The 21,551-nt window shown below is 40.2% G+C and overlaps 1 protein-coding gene across 2 annotated transcripts in view; it reads right to left on the minus strand.

Moving 5' to 3' along the window:
- The window catches only part of spock1 (SPARC (osteonectin), cwcv and kazal like domains proteoglycan 1), a 133,922-nt gene that overhangs the window by 9,210 nt on the left and 103,161 nt on the right, over window positions 1–21,551 (minus strand). For both annotated transcript variants that reach the window (XM_074674487.1, XM_074674486.1), the window contains exons 5-7: window positions 18,492–18,606; window positions 14,695–14,827; window positions 10,960–11,080 (exon numbers count right to left, since the gene is read on the minus strand). In XM_074674487.1, coding sequence (XP_074530588.1) covers window positions 10,960–11,080; window positions 14,695–14,827; window positions 18,492–18,606 — 369 coding nt within the window. The remainder of the gene's footprint in view (window positions 1–10,959; window positions 11,081–14,694; window positions 14,828–18,491; window positions 18,607–21,551) is intronic.

Raw genomic sequence — 21,551 nt, forward strand, 5'->3', positions numbered from 1 at the left:
ATTTGTTAATCAAACAATTTTTGGCAAACATTACAGCCAAATAGGTTGTTCCAGGTCAGCCCTGGACAGTGAAAAATTGTGGAAAGTACAACAGCTTCCCCAAAGTGTTTGCAAAAACTTTACGATAGATAGATAGATAGATAGATAGATAGATAGATAGATAGATAGATAGATAGATAGATAGATAGATAGATAGATAGATAGATAGATAGATAGATAGATAGATAGATAGATAGATAGATAGATAGAAAAAAATACTTTATTAATCCCCGAAGGGAAATTAATTCATACGCATTATACGTATTAATCAACTTTATGTAAAGATGCCACAGTTTGCCAAAGCTAGTTTCTGTCTGGGAGGCTTCAGCCAGATTTTAGAATTATCCCTAAAAAAGAACAAAATAAAAAACAGAAGGTGGAGGAAGAAAACACACTAATTAAGACACCACTGAGAGTATCCTGACTGGCTGCATCACCTTTTGGTATTAACACTGCCCAGTCCTCTACCAGAGGGCTTTGCAGAGGGTGGTGAAAACTGCACAGCAGCAGGAAGGAGCTACCTTCCATGGAGGACCTCGAGATGCAGCAGTGCAGGAAGAGGGCCAACAGGATCATCAAAACCTTCTTTCAGCTCAGCCACAAACAGTTTGCCAGCTGCTGTAGGGCAAACCAGATCTCACTGGTCCTGCACCACCAGACTCAGGGACAGCTTTCTACCTGAGGCCATGAGGCTGCAGAAGCTCCCAGGCTCAGAACCGAGTCGCTGCCACTTTACTGTTATATTGTCATCCTGATGGGTAAATAGTCCAAATCACAACTGCAGAGCTACGAAAAGTGAGACCCCTTCATTAGACTGAGATGTTTTGGTGGAAAGTTTTTAGAGTTTTGGAAGCAAATATAACTGTTGAGTCTAACAAAAGAGAGGCTGGGATATAGATCTGGCAGAATCAGAACAGCAGGACGCTTTTTGCTGAAAAGTTGCCGCATTAGATCTTCAGACTTCCTTCCCAAAACTGCCATTTCTCACACCAAACAGCTACTTCCTGACTGTTCCAGTTAATATGCTCCTGTGCACTGAGACACACATGAAGTCCCAGAACTGATATTATTGGCTTCACTTCCAACCCATCAAAGGTTGTTTGACAGTGAACTTTTACCCAGGTTGAAGTTGAAGTCGACAGACAGCCCGACACAGCAGCTGCTTTTCCTCAGGAGAAGAAGAATTGATCAGCTCCGCCTCAAATATCAAAAGCCGAATCATTGCTGGGAATTACCTTCTTATCCTCCTGCTTCTCTCCCACCTGCCCCTTCACCCGACACTTCCTTGCTTCTGCTGCTTTTCATGTCTTCAAACTCAGATCAGCAGAATCTGGCAGCTGGAAAAATCCCACAAGCTATCAGTTTTTTCAAAGACTGACTTGAACACAAACTACCGTCTGAATGTAGAAAAATGTGGCATAACTGCACACACTGCCTGCGTAGAAGATGAACTGTAGAAACAAGTTTTCCTCTCTCTGTTTGGGGGAAAATAAAACCATTCACTTTGTTAATCACATTCTGTTTTTTTTTTCCAGCAGACTTACACTAAAAGACACAAATCTGATCAGACAGGAGTCAGTCTGAAAAGAAGATTGACACGGAGAGACAACTACCTCAACAAAACCACAATTCAGAGAGTCTTTAAACACGCTTAGCTACTGCTGAATGACTCACCATGATGTATTGGAATAAAAATCACTGTAGCTTAGACGTCAGTCGCTGGAAACAAACAGGATTTTATCCAGAAAGCTCAACACCCTCCTCTGTGTCTTAACATAAGAGTCTGGAGATCACGGTGGATGGATGAGCGTCAAAACAAAGTCTAGGGCTGTGGATTTGTAGTTTACATGGAATTATGTTAAAGTCGCTTTCACAATCAGATAAAGCAAGGATTTTCAAAGTTTGACACTGCGGCCCCCCTCTGGCAAAATCCAATTTAAGTAGTAAAAGTAATGTCTCCTTGGATGTGTAACCCAGTGGGATGCAGCCGGAGCCCCACATGCATATGTATGATTTTTTTTGTACTTGTGTGCAGCTTTAGTCAACTAAAAGCACACCCAAAAAGTAGTTCTTATTTAAACTGTACACACTCATCTGCACAAAATTATCACTGGGTTTTTCTGGTACAGTGATGTTTGGGGTTTCTGAGAAAATTTTAGACCTTCATCCTTTCCATTATCTGTGTATCAAAGCCACAGTGTGATATGTCAAGAACAGGATAAACATGATCCTCACATCTCTCGTGTCTTTTTAAAAATCTTGAACAGATTGGACAGCTTGAGAAAGACAGAAAATATAGGGAGGGATTGGAGGAAGACATGCACTAAATTTTGATGAGACTGGGACATCTCTGCCCCCATGCCACCTCTTCAAGTCTTTTTTGGAAGACGAGCTTGGGAGATCAAATCCTTTGAGACTGAACGAAAGTTCACAGGTTAGATCTGCATATCAGAAAATGGAAACTATCTAGGTGATATGACAAAAGTGATACAAATCCCCAAAGTCCCTTGGATGTATTGAAACAGAAATATGAAGACATAAAGACAGACAGAACATATCTAAAACAATATATCGTATTCGTATTCATGTACAGTAATGAAAACATGACAATCTGCTTCATCTGGTAAAAACAGATCTTTTTACGCCTGGCACTCATAAATGTCATAAGTATGAAAGATCTGCTCAACTAGTCATGTGTCAAACCCAGAGACAGGCTCAGTGAGGATTCATTCATCGTGATGTTGGTAAGGACTGTCCTTTGAATGAACTGATTTTGTCCTCAGCATTGAGCATGTTTGCCTCTAGTCTGGTACAAATTTGCAAAGGTCTAGTTTATGACAGCCAATAGGAGGTGACTGAGTGCAACTTTCACAAATTACATTTTTCCTCCAGTCCCTCCAGGCTCCTTCAGGCCACGAGATAAATGTTTCCATCAGACTTCCTAATATTTAACTCCAACCATCAAAAGAAGTCAGGCCTTGAAAGCCTCCCCAGGTCTCCTTCATCATTTGTAAATGGTTAACTAAGTTTGTCATATAAAAGAGAAGCAGTGCCTCTTAATCCAGACAGAGGACAGGTGGGCGGTGATCACCTTGAGACATCGAGAGCGAGTTCTGATCAGATCAAGATGAAAGGCAGATGGAGAGAAAGAAGGGTGAAACGGGAGGCGGTGCAGTGAGGTGACACTTCTTAACAAGGTAACGGAAGGAGGAAGGAATGTACTGGGACAGTCGGATAGGAGATATGAGGAAGATAGAAGGTCAGATTCATTAAAAAGATACAAGGGTATGTTTGATTTTCTTTGCCCCAAGCTATCTGCTCTCCAGAACAATCTCTCTAGCAGTGGGTTGGTGTTGGCCCAGATAATGATCAGTAATACACTGTCTGCAGAGAAAAGGAGACAGGTAGAGATAGAGGTGAGACAGGTACAAAGAGAACCAGCTTGAGAGAACAAACCTCTAAGAGGGGCTGCTTATAGAATAGGCTGAATTTGTGAAATCCACAAACCATTATCAGGTGGCCTGATAATTTCTTTACAGTAATGGTACGACTTTCCCTGGTAACTAATTATGTAAGGAATAATTCTATTACTAATTTCCTTACTTTTTGGGGAAAGTAACTTAAGTAACTATAATTACTTTTTAAAAGTAATTTGCCCAACACTGGTGACCCTGGTAGGGATGGGTACCTTTCACATTTGTAATAATATAGTACCAATGCCTGGTACCTGGCAATTGGTATTTGTACTCAACAGTACCAGTTTTTGGTACTTTTTTGTGTGTTTATGTGCTGATAAGCGTTATTTCATTTGATAATAAAATTTCAAAGTTTTTCAATTAAGCATATTTATTTCTTAATATATAAACTTCCAATGCTGTGTTCATGTCCAGAATAAAAAATAGACTACTCTTCCACTCCCTCACTGTCATAAGGATGTGTTTAGGTACCCAAACATGGTACTGTTAGATTTTACCTGGATCTTTACAGACAGAATTTGGACAGTACTTGTAAAAGTACCTAATTCAGTACTCGTCCCTACCAACAGGTAGAAGTGCACCGATCCAATCCTGGTATCAGGTTTCTGCCCCGATACAGCCTAAAAGCTGGATCGGATATCGGTGGGAAAGGATCGGTCCAAACTTGGCACCAAGGCTAAACTATGATTTAGTATACAGGTTATAAAATTTGACAATTAAATAGTCATTTCTGTAAATTCTAAAGCATTTTTCTAACCAAACTGCTGTTTAACATTTAAACACTTATAGTTTTTAATAAATATCAACTTCAGTAATTCCATATGTACACATTTTTTTGTCTTTTACTCAAAACATTCCCCGTCTTTTCTCACAGTAGGGCATGCAGGTTATTATTTAACACTGTTATCGAATCAGTATCGGTATCGGCCCACACCCAAAACCCAGGTATCATTATCGGTATTGGGACATGAAAAGTTGGGTCTAGCATCCCTACCGACAGGTCAGTATTATGGTCTGAGATAAAGGATGAGAGGCTCATGATTCCTTAAAATGAGAAAAAAAATGCAAACATAGTCTACCATGCCAAAGTTGTTTGCCAAACCCTCCACACACACTCTCCATAAGGGTTTGCATCACCGTAACAGCATCTCAGCCACACAAGGAACCTTGTCAGGACACTGTGAACACTGTGTTTGAAGTATTTTTTCTAGTACTTTTCAAGTGAGGACAGTCTCAACAGGAGATACTAGAAATCCTCTACAGGCACTCTGCACACCGGTCAGAAAGAATCCTTGAGCAATTGGCATGTGTTTGGAGAGGATAGGAAGTGTGGAGGCAGAAGAGAAGACGGCACAGTCTGTCCCCCCTGTGCGCTCTCTGTGGAGCTGCGAGACAGAATTGCCAGAAAATTCTGAATTTAGCAAGGGGATTTAGTCCATTCAGCTTCTAACAGCTCTGTTTGTTTTTCAAATGTCTTTGTTCAACAGTAGCTGACAGGAAACTAAAGAAATCCTACTGCCCACAACAGGCACCGATTAACACCACTGCACATGATCAGCATCAGATTCAGTTTGTGACAGCTCAAGTCTTTGTTTGATATGAGAGAGAGATGACATTAAATGCTGAAGCAGTGTGGCCTCAGGGATGATGGGAGACAGACCAAATTGAACCTGTGTCTGTGCCGGAGTATTAACCTTCAATGACAAACAGGTAAACAGAAGAATTGGATTTTCAGAGCAAATCGGGTTTACTGCTCAATGGGAAGGATCACAATTATAACTGAGAATAAAGACTGAACAGAATTTGGCAATTAGTAAATACAATTAACCTGTGTCAATGGCCTAATCTTTGACAATTTAATGTTTTTATCTCATTCTCCGGACGATTCCCAGCCTAGGCCCTTTGAAAACAATACAATTGAGAGCTTGTAGCATTCATTTTTGCAATTTCGACCCAATGTCAAATGAAAGGTTCAGCTCTATTTGCAAAATAAAATAACATCCATCCTTGTCCTCACTGTGAAAAAAAAAACAAAAAACAAAAAAACAAAAAGGAGGAAATATCGGAAATGAAAAAGTAAATGTGTAACTTTAACCCAATGCTCTGCAGAATGATTGATTGGATGTTTGAGACAGAAAATAAATGAGCAGCAGATAGAGGAGGGAGAGTGAGGAGAAGTGTGGGAGAGATATGTCTGACAAAATCACACAGACATGCTCCCAAAACACCCACTAACAGAATGAAAAATAAAGGTTATTAGTGCTGCTAAGGCAAAGGTACTCATATTTGAAGCCTTCCTCTCTGCCTCCTCTAATAAAAAACAGTATTTGCCCTGCACTGCAAATAAACAGTATACTTCAGCACACACTCACTGTATCATCTACAACTATCCATCAAAATCGATCCAGGCAGAAAGAAAGAGGGAAAGAAGATGGAGGGACAGAAATCCAACAATAAAAACCACAGTTCTTCTTTCATTCACCCCCATTCACTAAGAAGTCAAACTACCGGCTCTGTTCAGGGAGTTTAGGTGATTTGTTTGTTGAATCTAGGTGGCACAAAGTCATTTATGGGCTTTCGACTCGTGCTCTTGCCTTCAAGGTTCAGTCATTATTTGGCTACAAGGTTTCATCAAAGAAGGTAACTTTTGGCTGAATGCACTTTAAAGAAGCTGTTGAAGGCATCCTCAGATTAAGAGCTGCGTGTCATACATCCTAAAGTCACATAAAGAATGATATCTTGTGATTCTAAGGACAACAGTGTATCTAAACTCTCTGTTTGAGAAAATCTTACTCTGTCATGCCTCACATTGAAACATTACAAAATGTTCGTTGTGTAACACCTAACCAGCCAGAAAAGTTAGGATACACAGAAACATGTTAACGTCTTTGTCTGATTTCACAGCTGCATTCTGGAGTTTTAATGCTCTGAGGTTTTATGAGCAACTGTAACAATGCACCACTAAAAACCATGAACTTGCTGAGTGAACTGTTTGTCTTACGGCATTGCTTCCAGTTGGTTTTCTTTCTTAAGGTGCAAAGTGAAAAAAAAACAACACCAAAAGCTTGATAGGATGAAACAAAACGCCATTAAATGCTTCACAAAGTGCATGGATCCAAACATGCTGTATCACATTCAAACAGTTCTGCTTGTTAGGATTATTGTCTTCGTTTGCTGACGCTTTTTGGGATCAGCTCTGACTATTGTTTCTAACAGAGCTGCTGATTTATGGAAAATTTGAAATACAGCCTCATTTTGAAATCAACACAAGAGGACATCATGTATGAAATGCTTCAATATAATGTCTAAATCTATACAAAAACAACAGACTTTAAAGGTTACAAAGTCCCTAAGGAAACACTAAAACAAGGATCAGTTTGAAGAAACTGGTTTACATTGCTTGAATTTGTGGCTGGGATGAACCGAACCTGAAATTTGCAGAAGAACAGCTTGTGTTTATTGTATGATTAACAGCTAATTTTTTAACCTTAATGAACTTGTATAATATAATGAGTGTTTTCATCTCTCTTCTCTTTAATGACTGTGATTATATTGTACTATCATTTCACTAAAAAGATGGTGATTATACATCAGAACCTCCTGAATAGACTGGCTGAAAATGCATTATATTTAATAACTTATACGGAAACATCATTGAGCTTAGTGGCCTCAGCAAAGCAATTACCTCTGCTGTGATGATAAGACGGTATGAAATATATTGATGTTGGACAAAGCTTCTGTATGATTACCTCTGCTGTATTTAAACTCTTCTATTAAAGCTCACGGCTGCTTTCATTATGTTAGTTCAGCCCGTCTGAATGATTCCTACTAATGTCAACTCATCATGACACTTACCTCATGTAGCCTCCCACACACAGATGGACTCCATCCACACACACACACACACACACACACACACACACACACACACACACACACACACACACACACGCACACTCTAAATACCATATTTTAATATCTAGCTCTCTGAATGTAAAGGCCCACTGTGAGTCAACGCCTTTTTGCATCAGCTGCACAGTTTTTTTGCAGGGAAAGAAAAAACCTTTTGTGAATCAGACCCTGAGATTTTACAATAAAGCTGAGAAGAGTGTGTTTGATGAGATTTTGGACCCCCTGCTGAAATGGTTTTGTGGTGAGGACTTATGTTGGTGCCATGAGTAATTGCTTCAGTTAAAGTCTAAGTAAGGATATATGGCTGCTATTGTCTGGGATTAAGAATTCACTGATGATTTGTTTTGGTTATTTGTATCTGTTTGCTCATTTTGGGTGGTTATTGGATGCTTCTTTGCTATTCTGGTCTGTCACTTTAACAGTTATGTATGTGCTAAAAACACTTTCATAAAAGCCAGGCGCAGCTGTTTTTAACACATTTTACATTGGAAAAAAATAACCTAGTGATGTTTTCAGAGCATATATATATATATATATATATATATATATATATATATATATATATATATATGTATATATAAATAACAGATATTGTGTTCCCACTGCCCTTTCATCTGGTTATGATATTACAGGAATACAACCTGAGGTGACCAGTTCTTAAAGTGTTCTTAAAGTTCTTCTGTGAACACTATCTGTAAAAGCCAATGTTTTTCCAGGATAAAGACTCTTTTTTCCCATGAGCACTTGCACCCTCTCATGCGAGGTCATGACTTTACCAAGGTGTAATGACACTATTTTCCTTTGTTCAAGACAAGTTTTTACTGAATACAAAGCAATGAGGTAATGTATATATCAACAGGATACTATTGTTGGAAACGTGACAACGAGCAAACTTTGTGAGCTCAGTTTGTAGTGTAGTAGTTAGTGCAGTTTAGGCTTTATTTAGTGCAACTAGGCCAAATGCTTTGAAATGTGTTAGTAATGAGTAACGTCAGTGAAACCATTATTAGTCCAACTATTGCTCATCTACCAACTCCAACCTTACCAAGCAGAGCAACGTGAAACCTGGAGGTAGCCTCCGAGACGTCACCAGTCACTGACACTTGAAATGAAGCCAATCAGTTGCAGTTACATTTAATATGACGCTGGCTGCAAGTTTCCTTTTGAACAGCTGCAGTGCACTTGTCAGTCCCGTGACCTGAGTTGTGTCTCTGGTTGGACAATCAAACAATCCTTATAACTTCTAAACCGGCGAGTTAGAAAAAAATCACCGTACAGTGTGCCGATAGTGAAATCAGCGTTTTAGACCCAAGCCGTTTTTTGAACCAGGTTGTAAATATGCTTTTTAATGCTGTAAAAGTCTGTTTTAATGGCTGGGTGTGTACATGACTTTGGATCTTTCTGCAGCCAGCCTCAAACAGATTCTCAATGAACAGTAACATTTAGCACTTCTGCAATGGCTTCAATTTTACTGACCGGATGTTGCCCCTTGACCACTGCAGAATAACTGCTGCATGTGGGTTGGAATGAACATTATCACAAACAGCGTAGGCCGTTTTTTAGCCTTTAGCTTGTGCTCTATCACTCTCCTGTTTAATTTTCTGCTGCTCTTCTGTCCTTTTTCTGTCAGACAGACCAGCTCCAGTGTTCGCCATCTGACAAATCTTGCTCCTTACTGCTTAACTTTGTCAGCCAGCATGGTTGTAACAGGGACTTTGTGTTGTAAATCAATCTGGTCTTTGATGACCCAACCATGGATGGAAATAGCATTCATAAATAACCAATTTGGTGCTGATAATCTCATTTTAGATTATTAATTATTTCTAGAAGTGAGACCTTTTTAAGACCACTTCGAAAGTCCTCACATGGACAATAAGATGAAGTGATTTGTCATTTTGTTTGCAGCGTCTCTTCTACTGGATCTCATCTCGAGGTGTTACTCTGGAGTAACAGTTGCAGACACAGGTGTTGTGTGAACACTGATATTTACCAGTCTAATATCAACGCTTTAACCTGTGGCCATCAGTAAACAAAGAGGAGTGATTGCGCGTACCAAACTGCTGCAATCTTTCCACTGTTGCCATAGGAACACAATCTGACTCCACACTGTGTTTTTCCTCACCTACTGCCACATCCATCTGTTTACCATTTTGTGTTGCTGATCTGATGACAGATTCTATCAGGTTGGGAGATGACAAACACTCACTTCACTCATCCCTGCTACCTCTGAATGCTAAAAACATTTGGACGCGCTGTCTCTCTGCTGGTCAGAGGACAGACTGTGCTGGAGCATTACGCTGGCATTCATGAGGAGGAGGCAGAGCCAGAGAAAAAGAAAGTTCTATCAGAAACAGGACGAGGAGTGAAGTTTGAAAGAGAAAAGTTAGAGGAAATCAGTGTAGCACTGTATGCACGCTCTGTCCACGATCTGGCTTTAGATTAGATTTCTTTACACTCAAACTCTTTCAGTGAGCTCACTTCCAATGCCAAGCTTTCAGAGAAACCAACACATAATTTTCTGTCCATGAAAAAATGATGGAGGGAATTAATTAGATAAACTTAAAGTCAGAATAACTTCTCTTGTTACAGCACCACTTTATTTTCCCTCCATCATTCAGCCGCCAACTCATGGAGGAGAGCGTCAGATAAAAAGGAGAGCTGTAGTTAATAAGTAGACACTTATCTTTTGTGTTAAATGTGTCTGATGAACCTCGGGATTCTTTAAATGCTTCTTAATCAGAGAGTGATTACTGACAGACTTGCAAGAGCAGAACACATGTGTCTGTGTTTTTTTTCTGAATAAGAGGAATAAAAAAAGTCAGTTGCTAAGTATTAGATAGATTCACAGCACACACACTCACACACACACACACACTCAGAGTCAAACATCCCCTCCTCCATCTAAAAACAAGTAAAGTCTAACGATAATAATCCATCCTTCCTCATGCCGCTTTCCAATAGATTGCATTTCTCCTCCAAAATCTCTCCATCCGTCTACTGAAATCCTATTTTCATGACAAACAATAAGACACACACTCACTCTGTCACTGCTCCCTGAAGCTGTCAGAATATGGGCTGATGGGAAAGGAGAGGAGGGGAAGGAAATAACTTGAGTAAGGGAAAGGTGTGACAGGAAAAGGAATGGAAAGGCCGTGAATCACTGGAGAATTTGAGGAATTACCTTGGAAGAGTGTGATGTATGTGTGTGTTTGTGTGTGTTTGTGTGTGTGTGTGTGTGTGTGTGTGTGTGTGTGTGTCATCATAATACTGTTTTTCTGAAAATGGCTGAAATACAGATAACCTTCCCCCTGACTGCACATTCATCCCGCTGTAGTGCCACCCTTTCTTCCCACCTGTATTTTTCCATCCATCAATCTCTTCATTCAAACCTGTCTACCCCTCCACAACCTCCTGTACCTAAAAAAGGAGACTGATCAAAGAAAGGCTGTTTACAGTGTAAAGCAGCTTTAATGACTAAATTCAGCGGTATCACGTGTGTCATCAGAGGGATCCAGAGCGCTATGATACTCACTGGCCTTCTCAGTCCTGTGTGATGCCTTGCTGAGCTCCTGACCAGGCAAACAGGGACACAACCCATCACATCTCACTGAGATCGACTTCCCCGACAGGCAGCTCTGGAACTCCAGCTTACACTGTAAAAATCACATAGAGAAACACAAACAACAAGTTATATCTCAAAGACTTCAGGGCTGGGAACTCAAAGAGAACAAAGGAGGACTGAGCTAACTCTACACTGAAAGCTCAGTTCACTCATTTTGGAAAGTAAAGAGCCTCAAAAACAGTTAAGCAAAGACCTCAGCTGCCTTGGAAGTAAGAAAGTAAACAACTCATTCAGTGTCATCAGGGTTATCGCAGCTTGGCTTCGAGACAACACTTTTTAGATGAAAATTCAACACGTGGAAATCATTACTGGGTGTTTTGACCTCACAAGGCACTCCAGGTCAAGAAAACACCTTTAATGCATCAGCTGATTTTTAATTTTCTGTCAACTTTCACCTGACTGCAGCAAAATGTGGATTGATAAACAAGCTTTCTTCAGACCAGAAATGTGTAAAAAGAGAGGGTTATTTTTAAATTTTAAGTCTGTCCCTACACAAAATCACTGTAGATCAAAGAATTTTTTTTGAACATGAGCTTCTTTTGTTGAGCTGATTAGGGAGAAAATTTGCTGAGACAGGATTAGTCATTCATCTTTGATGAACAGACGTGTCCATTAAGCAGCCATCTAGACATGCCATTAGATACAGAGATGCCAGATGACATTGCATTATTCACTGCAGTACAAACCTAATGCAACGCAAAGAGCAAGATGGACTACTTCAGAATGTAATTTAACAGTGTAAATCTCATTTCAGGTAAGTGAGGGGTAAGAAATTGTACGGACTAGTTGGGGGGAAAAATCCAATTACAAGAACCTTCCAAGAGGAATAATGAAAAGTGAAATGAGTTATGTAAATTCTGTTTTGGAGACACTGATGACGTTTTGTCAGGGCGAGACCATGACTGTGCATAAACATCTTTGCACGTAACATGCCCTCTACAAGCTAAGCTTTATCCCACCGGTGCTTTCATTCCCCATGTTCAAATCCTTCTTCACCTGCCCGTCACCCCTAAGATGCTGCGGCTAATGTTGCCTAATGAAATTTGTTGACAAAGGAACAGTGCTCCTGTCCTGTTCTGGACATATTAAATTAGCTGTCTGAGCAGAGAGACGTTGAAAGAGGGAGAGACAGAAAGAGAGAAAGAGAGGGAGGGAGAACGCCCGGGAAATAGATGACCTCCCCCAGTCACTGTCAGCACACCGAGAGGCCCCATGAATCTTTATGTTTGTCTCTCTCCAGGGGTTAATGTGGTTTTGATGAAACAGTGTTTTAACACCTGACTCGGTGGAGTAAAAATAGAGGAGAGGAGAGGACAGGGTAGGAGAAAGAATAAAGGACATGGGAGGAGAGGAGAGGGGAGGGAGAGAAGGGATGATTTAAGGGGAGGAAAGTAATGGACTTAACTTCGTGGGCTGAGGCCTCTCAGGAGATAAGAGCTCTGTCCTCTTCATAGGATATTGAGTGTGTATGTTTGAGGGTGTGTGTGTGGTTACGATGAGGGAGGCATGTAATGTAATAATAAAACATGAATAAGCCTGAGACCAGCAGCTCACTGGTGAACAGAGTTTAAGTTGGGCCACAGGGACCCATCACTCCACCAGCTAACTGAACCCCTCCAACTAAATTACCGCGGAGAGCAGCGGGACTCCCCTGCCCTTCCCTCTTTTTGTTCTTCCTTTCACAATTTTCCCTTCACAGCTCAGCTTCAAGCAGCTGGGTTATTAGAAAGCCCAGACTTCCTCTGACACAAGGAGTCCACAATTGCTATCTCAGTTTGTTCCATACCTCTGGGTTGAGGGCTTAACCCTGCATTTAAACCGTAAACAACACTATCTGTCTGGACGTTCGTTTATTTCCAGCCAGGCTAAAAACGCTGCTGATGTGGGAGAAACAAGTTTCCAGCAAAGGAAACATGACCGCTGTTGAACTCTTCCTCTCACAGGTTTGCTTTTATTGATTCTGTCTTCTCAGACATTACTAAGAGTCAAAGAGCCGGCTTAAAGAGTGTCCTTGACTGTAAAACTACAATTAACGACACTGAGCAAGTGACAGCAGTGTGAAAGTGTCCAGAGAGTTTCTTACTCACTTCACTAATGGTTCTGTCACAAAGACTATAATTCTGCCAGGAAAGATCCTGAGGAGTTGTCTATGTTCTCAAATTGTCTGAGGTTCCTGTCCATGAATTTTGCTCCACCAACTTAAATACTGAAAATCCACATTTAGGTCTTATTTATATTTTAAAAAATCCTCTTATGGGACTAAATCTGGACCACATCCCCTTGTGAGACCAGAAAAATGACTGATTTAAGGAAAGTTAAAGGCATAACTGACACCTGCTTGCTCTTAAAGAGTTAAAAACAATCTGCCAATAAGTAAGACAGCTGAAATAAGAATGTCTTGAGTCAAAGTATCAAACAATAGATATTTTTTCCTATTGGCAGATTTTTAAACTCTTTTTAAGCAATTCAGGGATTGTTTTTTATCATTTAGTTTCTTGAAAGAAGACAGCTTTTGGACTTCCCAAGTGAATGCAGCTCATTTTAAGTTTTATAATCCCATGTGGATATCAATAAGGGTCTATAGTCTTTAGCTAGATGCATAAAACTTGTTTTTCAGGCCGGGCTGCATGTTGTAATTTTTACCCTGGACTTTTCCTGCCAGCGTGAATCAGGTTGAGCCACTGTGACGATGCAGTAGGGAACACTTAGGAAATTACTATGAGCAGGTGTGTGGGTGATGTTGTTCACGTCATGTGACCTGTAGGACCCGGAAGAGGGACATGCAATTGGATGATTAGAAGCATGAGTGAGTGAGTGGATGGAGCAGCGATGATGTTGGCACATTTCTGATCGTACATGGCCCGGATGAAAATGTGAACACTGTCATTTTAGCACAAGGTCATTGTTATTTTGTTTGCCGTCACATTGTTGACATTTCACTGGAGCTTCTGTGTTGGGATTTTGATGTCATGTCCTGTCTGCCATCCTGCCCAGCACCTGACAGGCAAGGCAAGCTGTGAGGGGTCATGGGGCATGTGTGAACAAGTAACAAGACAGTTTCAGCAGCAAGGCTCTTGCAGTTTCTTAGAAAAGTTCAGGAGCACATAAATGAAACCAAAACATTCCCATAACAATTCGCTCTTTCACTTTCTTCAGTAATAAGATTTCTCTCCTAAGCTTCTCGGTCTGGTTTTCCTCTACCTCAGCTGATCGCTGTTGTTAAATCTTACTTTTATCCTTCATGATGAAGTTCTGACTTTGTGGCAAAGTTTACTTTCATGCTGCTGAGAATGAGATGATGAGAAAAGGTCAGCGACTTGAAATTGAGCACAATGAGAAGATAGAGGTCAGGATATGTGTCCAGAAAATATATTTAACTTTAGCCGATGATTGGTGACCAATTTTCATTGATCATTTGCAAAAGAGACGTGAAATTGCTGCTCAAGTAAACACAGTCAAGAAGGAATAAATGGATACATGATGAAGAAGAAAAGAAAATCTTTTGAATATATGCAACATACAATATATGCACATAACATAGTTTCTGCAAAGTTACATAAAAAGAAATCAATACTTTAAGTTTCAGAGATGTAGCAGAAGAGTTTGAAACCCATTGAGCTCAATAAAAGAAAAAAGCTGTCTCACCTTGGAGGTGTAGGTGTGTCCATCAGAGCCACACACGGGACTTGACTGAAGCGCTGAGCAGAGCCTACATTTCCCATGAGCAACAGCTTCAACCCTGTGCTTATGGCCTGCGCTGCCTTTTCTAGGTTTCACGCTGTAAAACAAAGAGGAGTGACACGTTTTATTTTATGGAGTCATAAATCAGACTTGACTCAACAAAGCAGAAAGGTGATGCATGCATTAAAAATAATACAACTGATAACATCTCCAGTCCTCTCCAAGTCTTTCTGTTAGAGAATGCGTTGTCATACACATTTTTGTGGTGAGAGAAACTGAAAAATGAAAACTCTGGAGGCACGAATATTATCCAAACTAGGAGAATACGATTTTTTTTTTTTTAATAAAAAGACAAAAATCTTTTGAGTGTTTCTGGTCATCAGGGTCAGCTGGAGAAGGCTGAGTCCTGATTGGTCCTTTGAGGCTTTTCAATAATGATTGCAGTTATGTTGAATCCAAGTCCTACTGCAATTTTCATCTAAGTGCTCTTAGTGAGGACCCTGCCACCTCCTGATCCAGTGCATGACGATGGAATAGACAGACTCAATACAGAGAAATGTGAGGACAACAAATGAAGCAAAGTGAACCTCGGGAAGTTCCACACGCTGCTTTCATTTCTGCGCTCTGAGGAATGTATCTAACAAATTTCAAACCCATGCAGGGGATAAAAATCTGTTGAAACATTTCTTTTGAATTTGCAAATTTATTTTTTGTACAATGGGTGAATGAAACAATCACACAGACAGGCCCGATGGTGTACATAAAGTTTTTGTTTGTCAAAAAAGGCTTTAGAGGTAAGGACATCAGGATGTTGCTGAAGATAAGGGCCCCATTGTGACTGTGAAGCAGGGCGGCTTTATGTAGCTGCTAACATCTGTTCATTTCTGGTAAAAAAAACAAAAACAATCTGAGCTTTTTTTCTTGTCACACATTAGACAAGAGTCAAATGAGTAACATTACATCAAATAAGGGTTCAACCTTTAGCCCTGAGGGAGATATCATTGCTGTGAAACTTAAAGATTAACATCACAAACCCCATCTTCTTGTTTTCTCTCGCCTCTCGAGCCCCAAACATTGCAGTATGCTCTCTCCATGGATAAATTAAAGTGTGCTCACAGATGAAAATGTTTCCCCTCATCAGCCTCCACATCAAATGCTCCTCAATGCCTCTCCAACTCTCATGTCAAGTGCTCTGCATAAATACAGTGAAGTACAAGATTATGCTCAAACTGTTGATGTGATTTGAAGGGCCAAATTTGTTTGCAATGGAATTTAGAGCCAGTGTGATAAATATTTACAGAGACAATGCCACAGACGAGAGGGTGGATGATCTGTAAACTAAGAAAACTCTATCAGACATAAAACACTGATCCCTCTATTCTGCTCATCTATTGATGTACTTCAAGGCCCTCTTGAGTTTTCCCGTCTGAAGCTTCTGATTTGACTCAGTCAGACAGAATTGGACACACTTTTAAACTACTAGCCTTCAAACTTCTTTTTTTAATAAGTATATATTCTTCTTAAATTAAGTCATTAACCTGGATTCAATCCATTTCAGCAAGAAGAATCTTATGCCAACAGCTCTAAGAAAGAAACTAATTAAAGTCCTGTGGATTTCAGTACGACTAAAGTTTCTACTTGTTGGCAAAGAACATCCACGATGAACAACTTATTGCAAATAACTACAAAGTCTGAATTCGCCCTCTTAAGGACACTTAATCTCTGTTATGCTAATTAATACTAATTTAACTCAAAGATAAAATAACATCATGGTCCAAAGCTTCTGTGAGAGATAATGTCGGGCAAATACAGATTTAAAGTGGATAGTCTAATTTATTAAGCAGGAAAGTTGGACTTTGAATTAATACAATACAAAGAGAAAGTACAAGCCAATATCTGAGGAGCTAATGAGTTGAGGAAATCAATTAAACACAAGACTGACAAAATGTATTCGGGTTTCTTTTGGGGGGAAATGCTTCTTCAACTGAAAAATTGAAAAACCTTAAAAATGGCAACATAACAAGGTTGAAAAAACAAACAAATTAGGTGCTGACAAAATCAAAAGAGCAAACAGATAGTTTTATTAAAATTAATTGGTGTTTAGAGTATGCGCCTGTACATCTTTGCACCGAAGCAGACTGAATTTTAACACACTCCTAACACACAACATATTTAGCTCATTTTTCTTGGAGAAATACAAGAACTCATCACCGAGTTAGAGACAGACAGATGCTTTTTACACCAATAAACTAAATCCTTTTTTTTTTTTTTTTATCATTTATCATTTTAAAACCTGGTGGCTTTTTACATTCCTGTATGTAATAGCTGCCTCTGTACATGATTTTTGGAACTAATGTAACTGTGACTCATTCAACTGCTATTAAACTACAAATCAACACAAAAAATCAACATCAGCTCTAGAAGATCTTCCAACTCAGCAGTTAGGCTGCACATACAAATTTAAGAAGCATCAAACCAAACCACAAGCTTCTACTTAAACAAACAATAAATAATCTCCAGCTCTTCAATCTTTAAGCCAGGAGAAACCAAACAAACTGATTGTAAGGTACGTTTCTGCTGACATGCTTGCCAGGATGACAGAGGTGTTATTTTTAGAGACGCACAAATATGTAATGCTAATGCTACTTTACCATGTGAATAATTTTCCTTCATCATGTATCCTGGTAATAAATGTAATCATTTTCGAATTTTCAGTTAGTTTCCCGTAGACGCAATGAGAACTGAAGATAACATTTTTGTTATCCAGTCAACAAGCATTACACTCCTGTCTGTAGACTTACTTTTGTTATGATGGTTATGACCAATCAGGATCAAGTATCTAATACAGATGGGCTATTTCATTGGTGTTTATGATGCTGACCATCAATTTTTCAAGCACCCAAGAGTGAAAATGAATTATTGTTATTCAAGTGTTTGATGTGGGGTGTTAGCAAGAGTTAAGGCCCATTTATGCTCAATGTTTAATATGGGTCCAGATACGGACTGAGCCTCATGCCCATGCTCTGCGCTCGTTTTGTCTGTTTTTCTGCACATTTCCATAAAGCTTACAGATATACGGGCGAAATGGAGCAGTACCACCACAAACTGTGGAGACAGTGTTGCTGTTACTACTCGATTCTTTGCTTTAGTAAAACGCAAAGAAGAAATAGCAATGGCGGAACTTTCGCAATGCACTTAACAGCCCTACTGACCACCACCTCATACAACGCTGACTCCGCTGTTGTCTTTTATGCAAGAGGTACAATAGCAATACCTCCATAAAAACAAAATATACAACAAAGATTACCTTAAAAAGGGACATTATCTTTTAAAGCTTTAGAGACTATTTTCCTCAGCCCCCAAAGGTTATAAACTATCAAAAACCTCCTCAGTCGTCATGTCCACTTTTGAGCTTGTTGTTGTTGTCATAAACTTTTGACTCTGGGCTGTCAAATGTTATTTTTCTGTAGTTAATGTAACTCAAAAAGAACTGAGTATTACCAGAATTACAACAGAGAAATTACATAAATGACCCACTTTTTAGCTTTCAGCCCACACTACATCCTGAACCATCCACATCTGCCAAACTAGACGGATCATTTTTGGGCTTTTTTTTTCTGGTATTAGACAGGAAAGGAGCAGAGCAAGGGAGGAGACAGTGACGGGATGAGGGAGGCAAACTCACAACTGTGAGAAGAACTTCAGCATCTATATGTGGGACATGCACCAAACTGGGGGTTAATCTGATGCCAGGTTCTTACCTGTGAGCTGGCTGTTTGTGATTGGTGCAGATGGCTGTCTGGTAGTCATGGCTAACACACACCTTGTGAGGAGGGCATCGCACCTTCAGACAGGGGTCCTTGGTGGCGTCTGGACCTGCAGGAAGAGATCAGAGTATTAACTTCATCTCCAAGCAGGAAATATGCAGAGCAAGGGAATCAGGGCGCTGTAGTTATAAAGCTGAACGTTGATGCAACAAAATATCAAGCTGCTGGGTTGGTTTCAGATTTTCATGTACTGCTAACTGAAGCGGACAGAAAAATAATAAGTTGGAGCAGACAGCGAGGAGAAGGATGGTAAAAGGTATGAAGTAAGCGTTGAGTTTTCCGCAGTGTGAGCTGCTTAATGAGGACTATTCTCTCTGAGCGTCGACCTCATCTTCTTCCAAATCAATCTCCACAGTGACATTATCGCTGTGGCAGCCAGGCACAGCTGGCTGGTGTCCAGGGTGACAAAAGATCAAAGCAGCTCATTGACTCTGAGCATTGTGTCATTTCACACTAGGCTAACAGCACAAACCCACTTTCATTTGACAGACAGAAGAAAGAAAAAAAACAGGAGTTGGAGGAGGTAAAAAAAATGATAGTGGCAGTGAAAGAGAGACAATAGGTTTCCACCAGAAAAGGCCACAGCACAACAATGTTGAGTTCAACCAAAGGAGGGGGCATGTTGGGGATGGATAAAGAATAAAAAGGAGGGGATTAAGGTGGAGGCGGATGCTTTTATTTAAGCAGTTGGGGATGGATATATTGAAGGCTCTGTGGGCTGCAGGGTAATTTAGACATCCATGCTGATTATGGCTTGTTAAAAAAGTGCAAAGAGCAGAAAGGGGTTTTGGGGTCAGAAAGAATTTGACAGAGTTTTTTTAAATGGAGCTAATGTAGGAGCAATATGCTTGAGATAACTAAAGTCAGATGGCTTTAAGTGCTAATTGTCCTGCCTGACCAGCATCAGTAGCAGCGGCTGAGACTGTTCTGAATAAACAGCGTGAAAGAAATTCCAGGATTTTACAAAAACACTTGTTGGTCCAGGAAGTAGCAGAGATTTTTGCTGTTTCAGTGGGAAAGTGCAGGTCTGAAGGTGTGGCCATAGTGGGATGTGGTTGACCCATCATAAGTGTGAGCTCTTAAATCAAACTGATATCTTTAATATCTTTGAAGGTGACGTATGACGTGCTAACCCAAAGTCAGGTTGGTGTGAAATCTTGGTGGGTGGTGCTGACGACAGGATACTGAATGATCGCGGACAAGGATGATGATTAGTGAAAAGACTTTGGTATTAAAGTGGTGAAAGGTGCAGGGATATCACGTAATGAAGCTGTGTCGTTAATGAAGCTACGACTGTGGGAGTCTGGGTTTGTTGTTGGAGCTCTAATGAAAGCTGAGAAAAGAGAAACAGCCTGGTGGTATTGTTCTTGCGGTTGAATGGATTGAAAGGATTTGTGTTGAAAAACAGCCACAGTGTAAACTCTGCTGTGATGTTAGTCCTGATCTCAACCTCAGATAACTGGTTACCCTCATTAGTATGACTGGACAGATGGAAATAAATCAAAAAGGCAGTTCCAGATATGTATGAAAGACAGATAAAAGCCTCTGTAATGAACAAAACCAACAAAAAGGACATGGCATATATGTTACGATCAAAGACAAACAAGGCTTTAAACCATGCAGAGAGATAACATGCAGTCGCTATGGGGATCACACTAAATTCATTTAATTCCCAACTTAATTGAGACAGAGAACAGAGTGTGTAGATCAAAGCATTATACATCAGACATTAGCATGTGGCTGCTAACACTGTAAAACTAGAGTGGCCTTGTCTCCATTAGGGGCTTAATGGGATGTGTTTGAGTCACAGCTGGTGTCTGCTGTGAACATCCACCATCCTGACCTGATCAAACACTGTTCACACACTGCTTTATCAGTGTCTAATCAGCCAGAGAGCCAGATATAGGAGCAGTTTTCTTGTCCACTTAAAGTCTGCCACTAATTAAACAACCATGTCTCAGAATGAATAAACACCCACATGTTCAAACTTTAATATGTTACTCTGAACATACTGTTTGTACTACAGTCATAAAGTAAGGGAGATCATTCTTAAAGGGATAGTTCAGTTTTTTTGAAGTGGGGTTGTATGAGCTCTATGTGACCACTAAGGACATTAGATACAGTAGAAAGTTGTCTCCTCTCCCTCAGTAAGACACACTCGATGGTGACGAGGAAATAGACGCTAACAGGGAAAGACGGTACCAAATTCAAAGGCTATTTTCTCTGCCTACAAGAACTAAAATCAAAAAGTAATACCACAGTTTAAGAATATGCTACATAAAATATTTTTTAAGTGCATTAAGTCTTCGGAAATATAAACATTTATCCGGACCTAACTAACTGGTCATGTATCCTTCCGCACAGCGCTAGTGCGCTCCGTCCCTCCTCCTCCTTTCAGCTGTAGGGAATGTGAACAAGCTATGCTTCGGGCGCCAGTTGTAGCCTCGTGTAAGTTTGATCAAGTATCGTAATTCTTTTGTTTGTACTCTAAGGATTGTGAGGCAGCGTGGGTAATTCAAAATGAGTGACTATGACAGCGACGATGAAGTTTCATTCACTTTGGAAGCAAAAGGATACCTGTATGAACCGGAGCACACAAAGGAGGAGCTGCTACAGATGTCGACTGAAAGGAATACAGAGGAAACATCCACGGACACTGGACATCAAGATGCTGAGTGTTACTGCTGCCACGACTGTTGTTGTTGTTGTTGCTGTTACAGGACACTCCAGAATTCAGAAGAGCAGGGAAATCTGTGTGATGAGTTATACAGACGACTTGCGAGCCAGCAGTGTCCTCAGACAAATCCTGAAGAGTGTCTGTAACCAAGTTCCACTCGTGACATCAGTAACACTCAGAATCCGTGGGCATTAAGTCACAGCTCAGACATTTACACCACTGAGTATTTCCGACTCTATCTTGATGTCCAGTGTCCGCGGATGTTTCCTCTGTATTCCTTTCAGTCGACATCTGTAGCAGCTCCTCTTCTGTGTACT

Source organism: Halichoeres trimaculatus, unplaced genomic scaffold, assembly GCF_033239565.1.
Source record: "Halichoeres trimaculatus isolate MK-OKI-2021-1 unplaced genomic scaffold, fHalTri1.1 fHalTri1_scaffold_7, whole genome shotgun sequence".
Classification (NCBI taxonomy): Eukaryota; Metazoa; Chordata; class Actinopteri; order Labriformes; family Labridae; genus Halichoeres; species Halichoeres trimaculatus.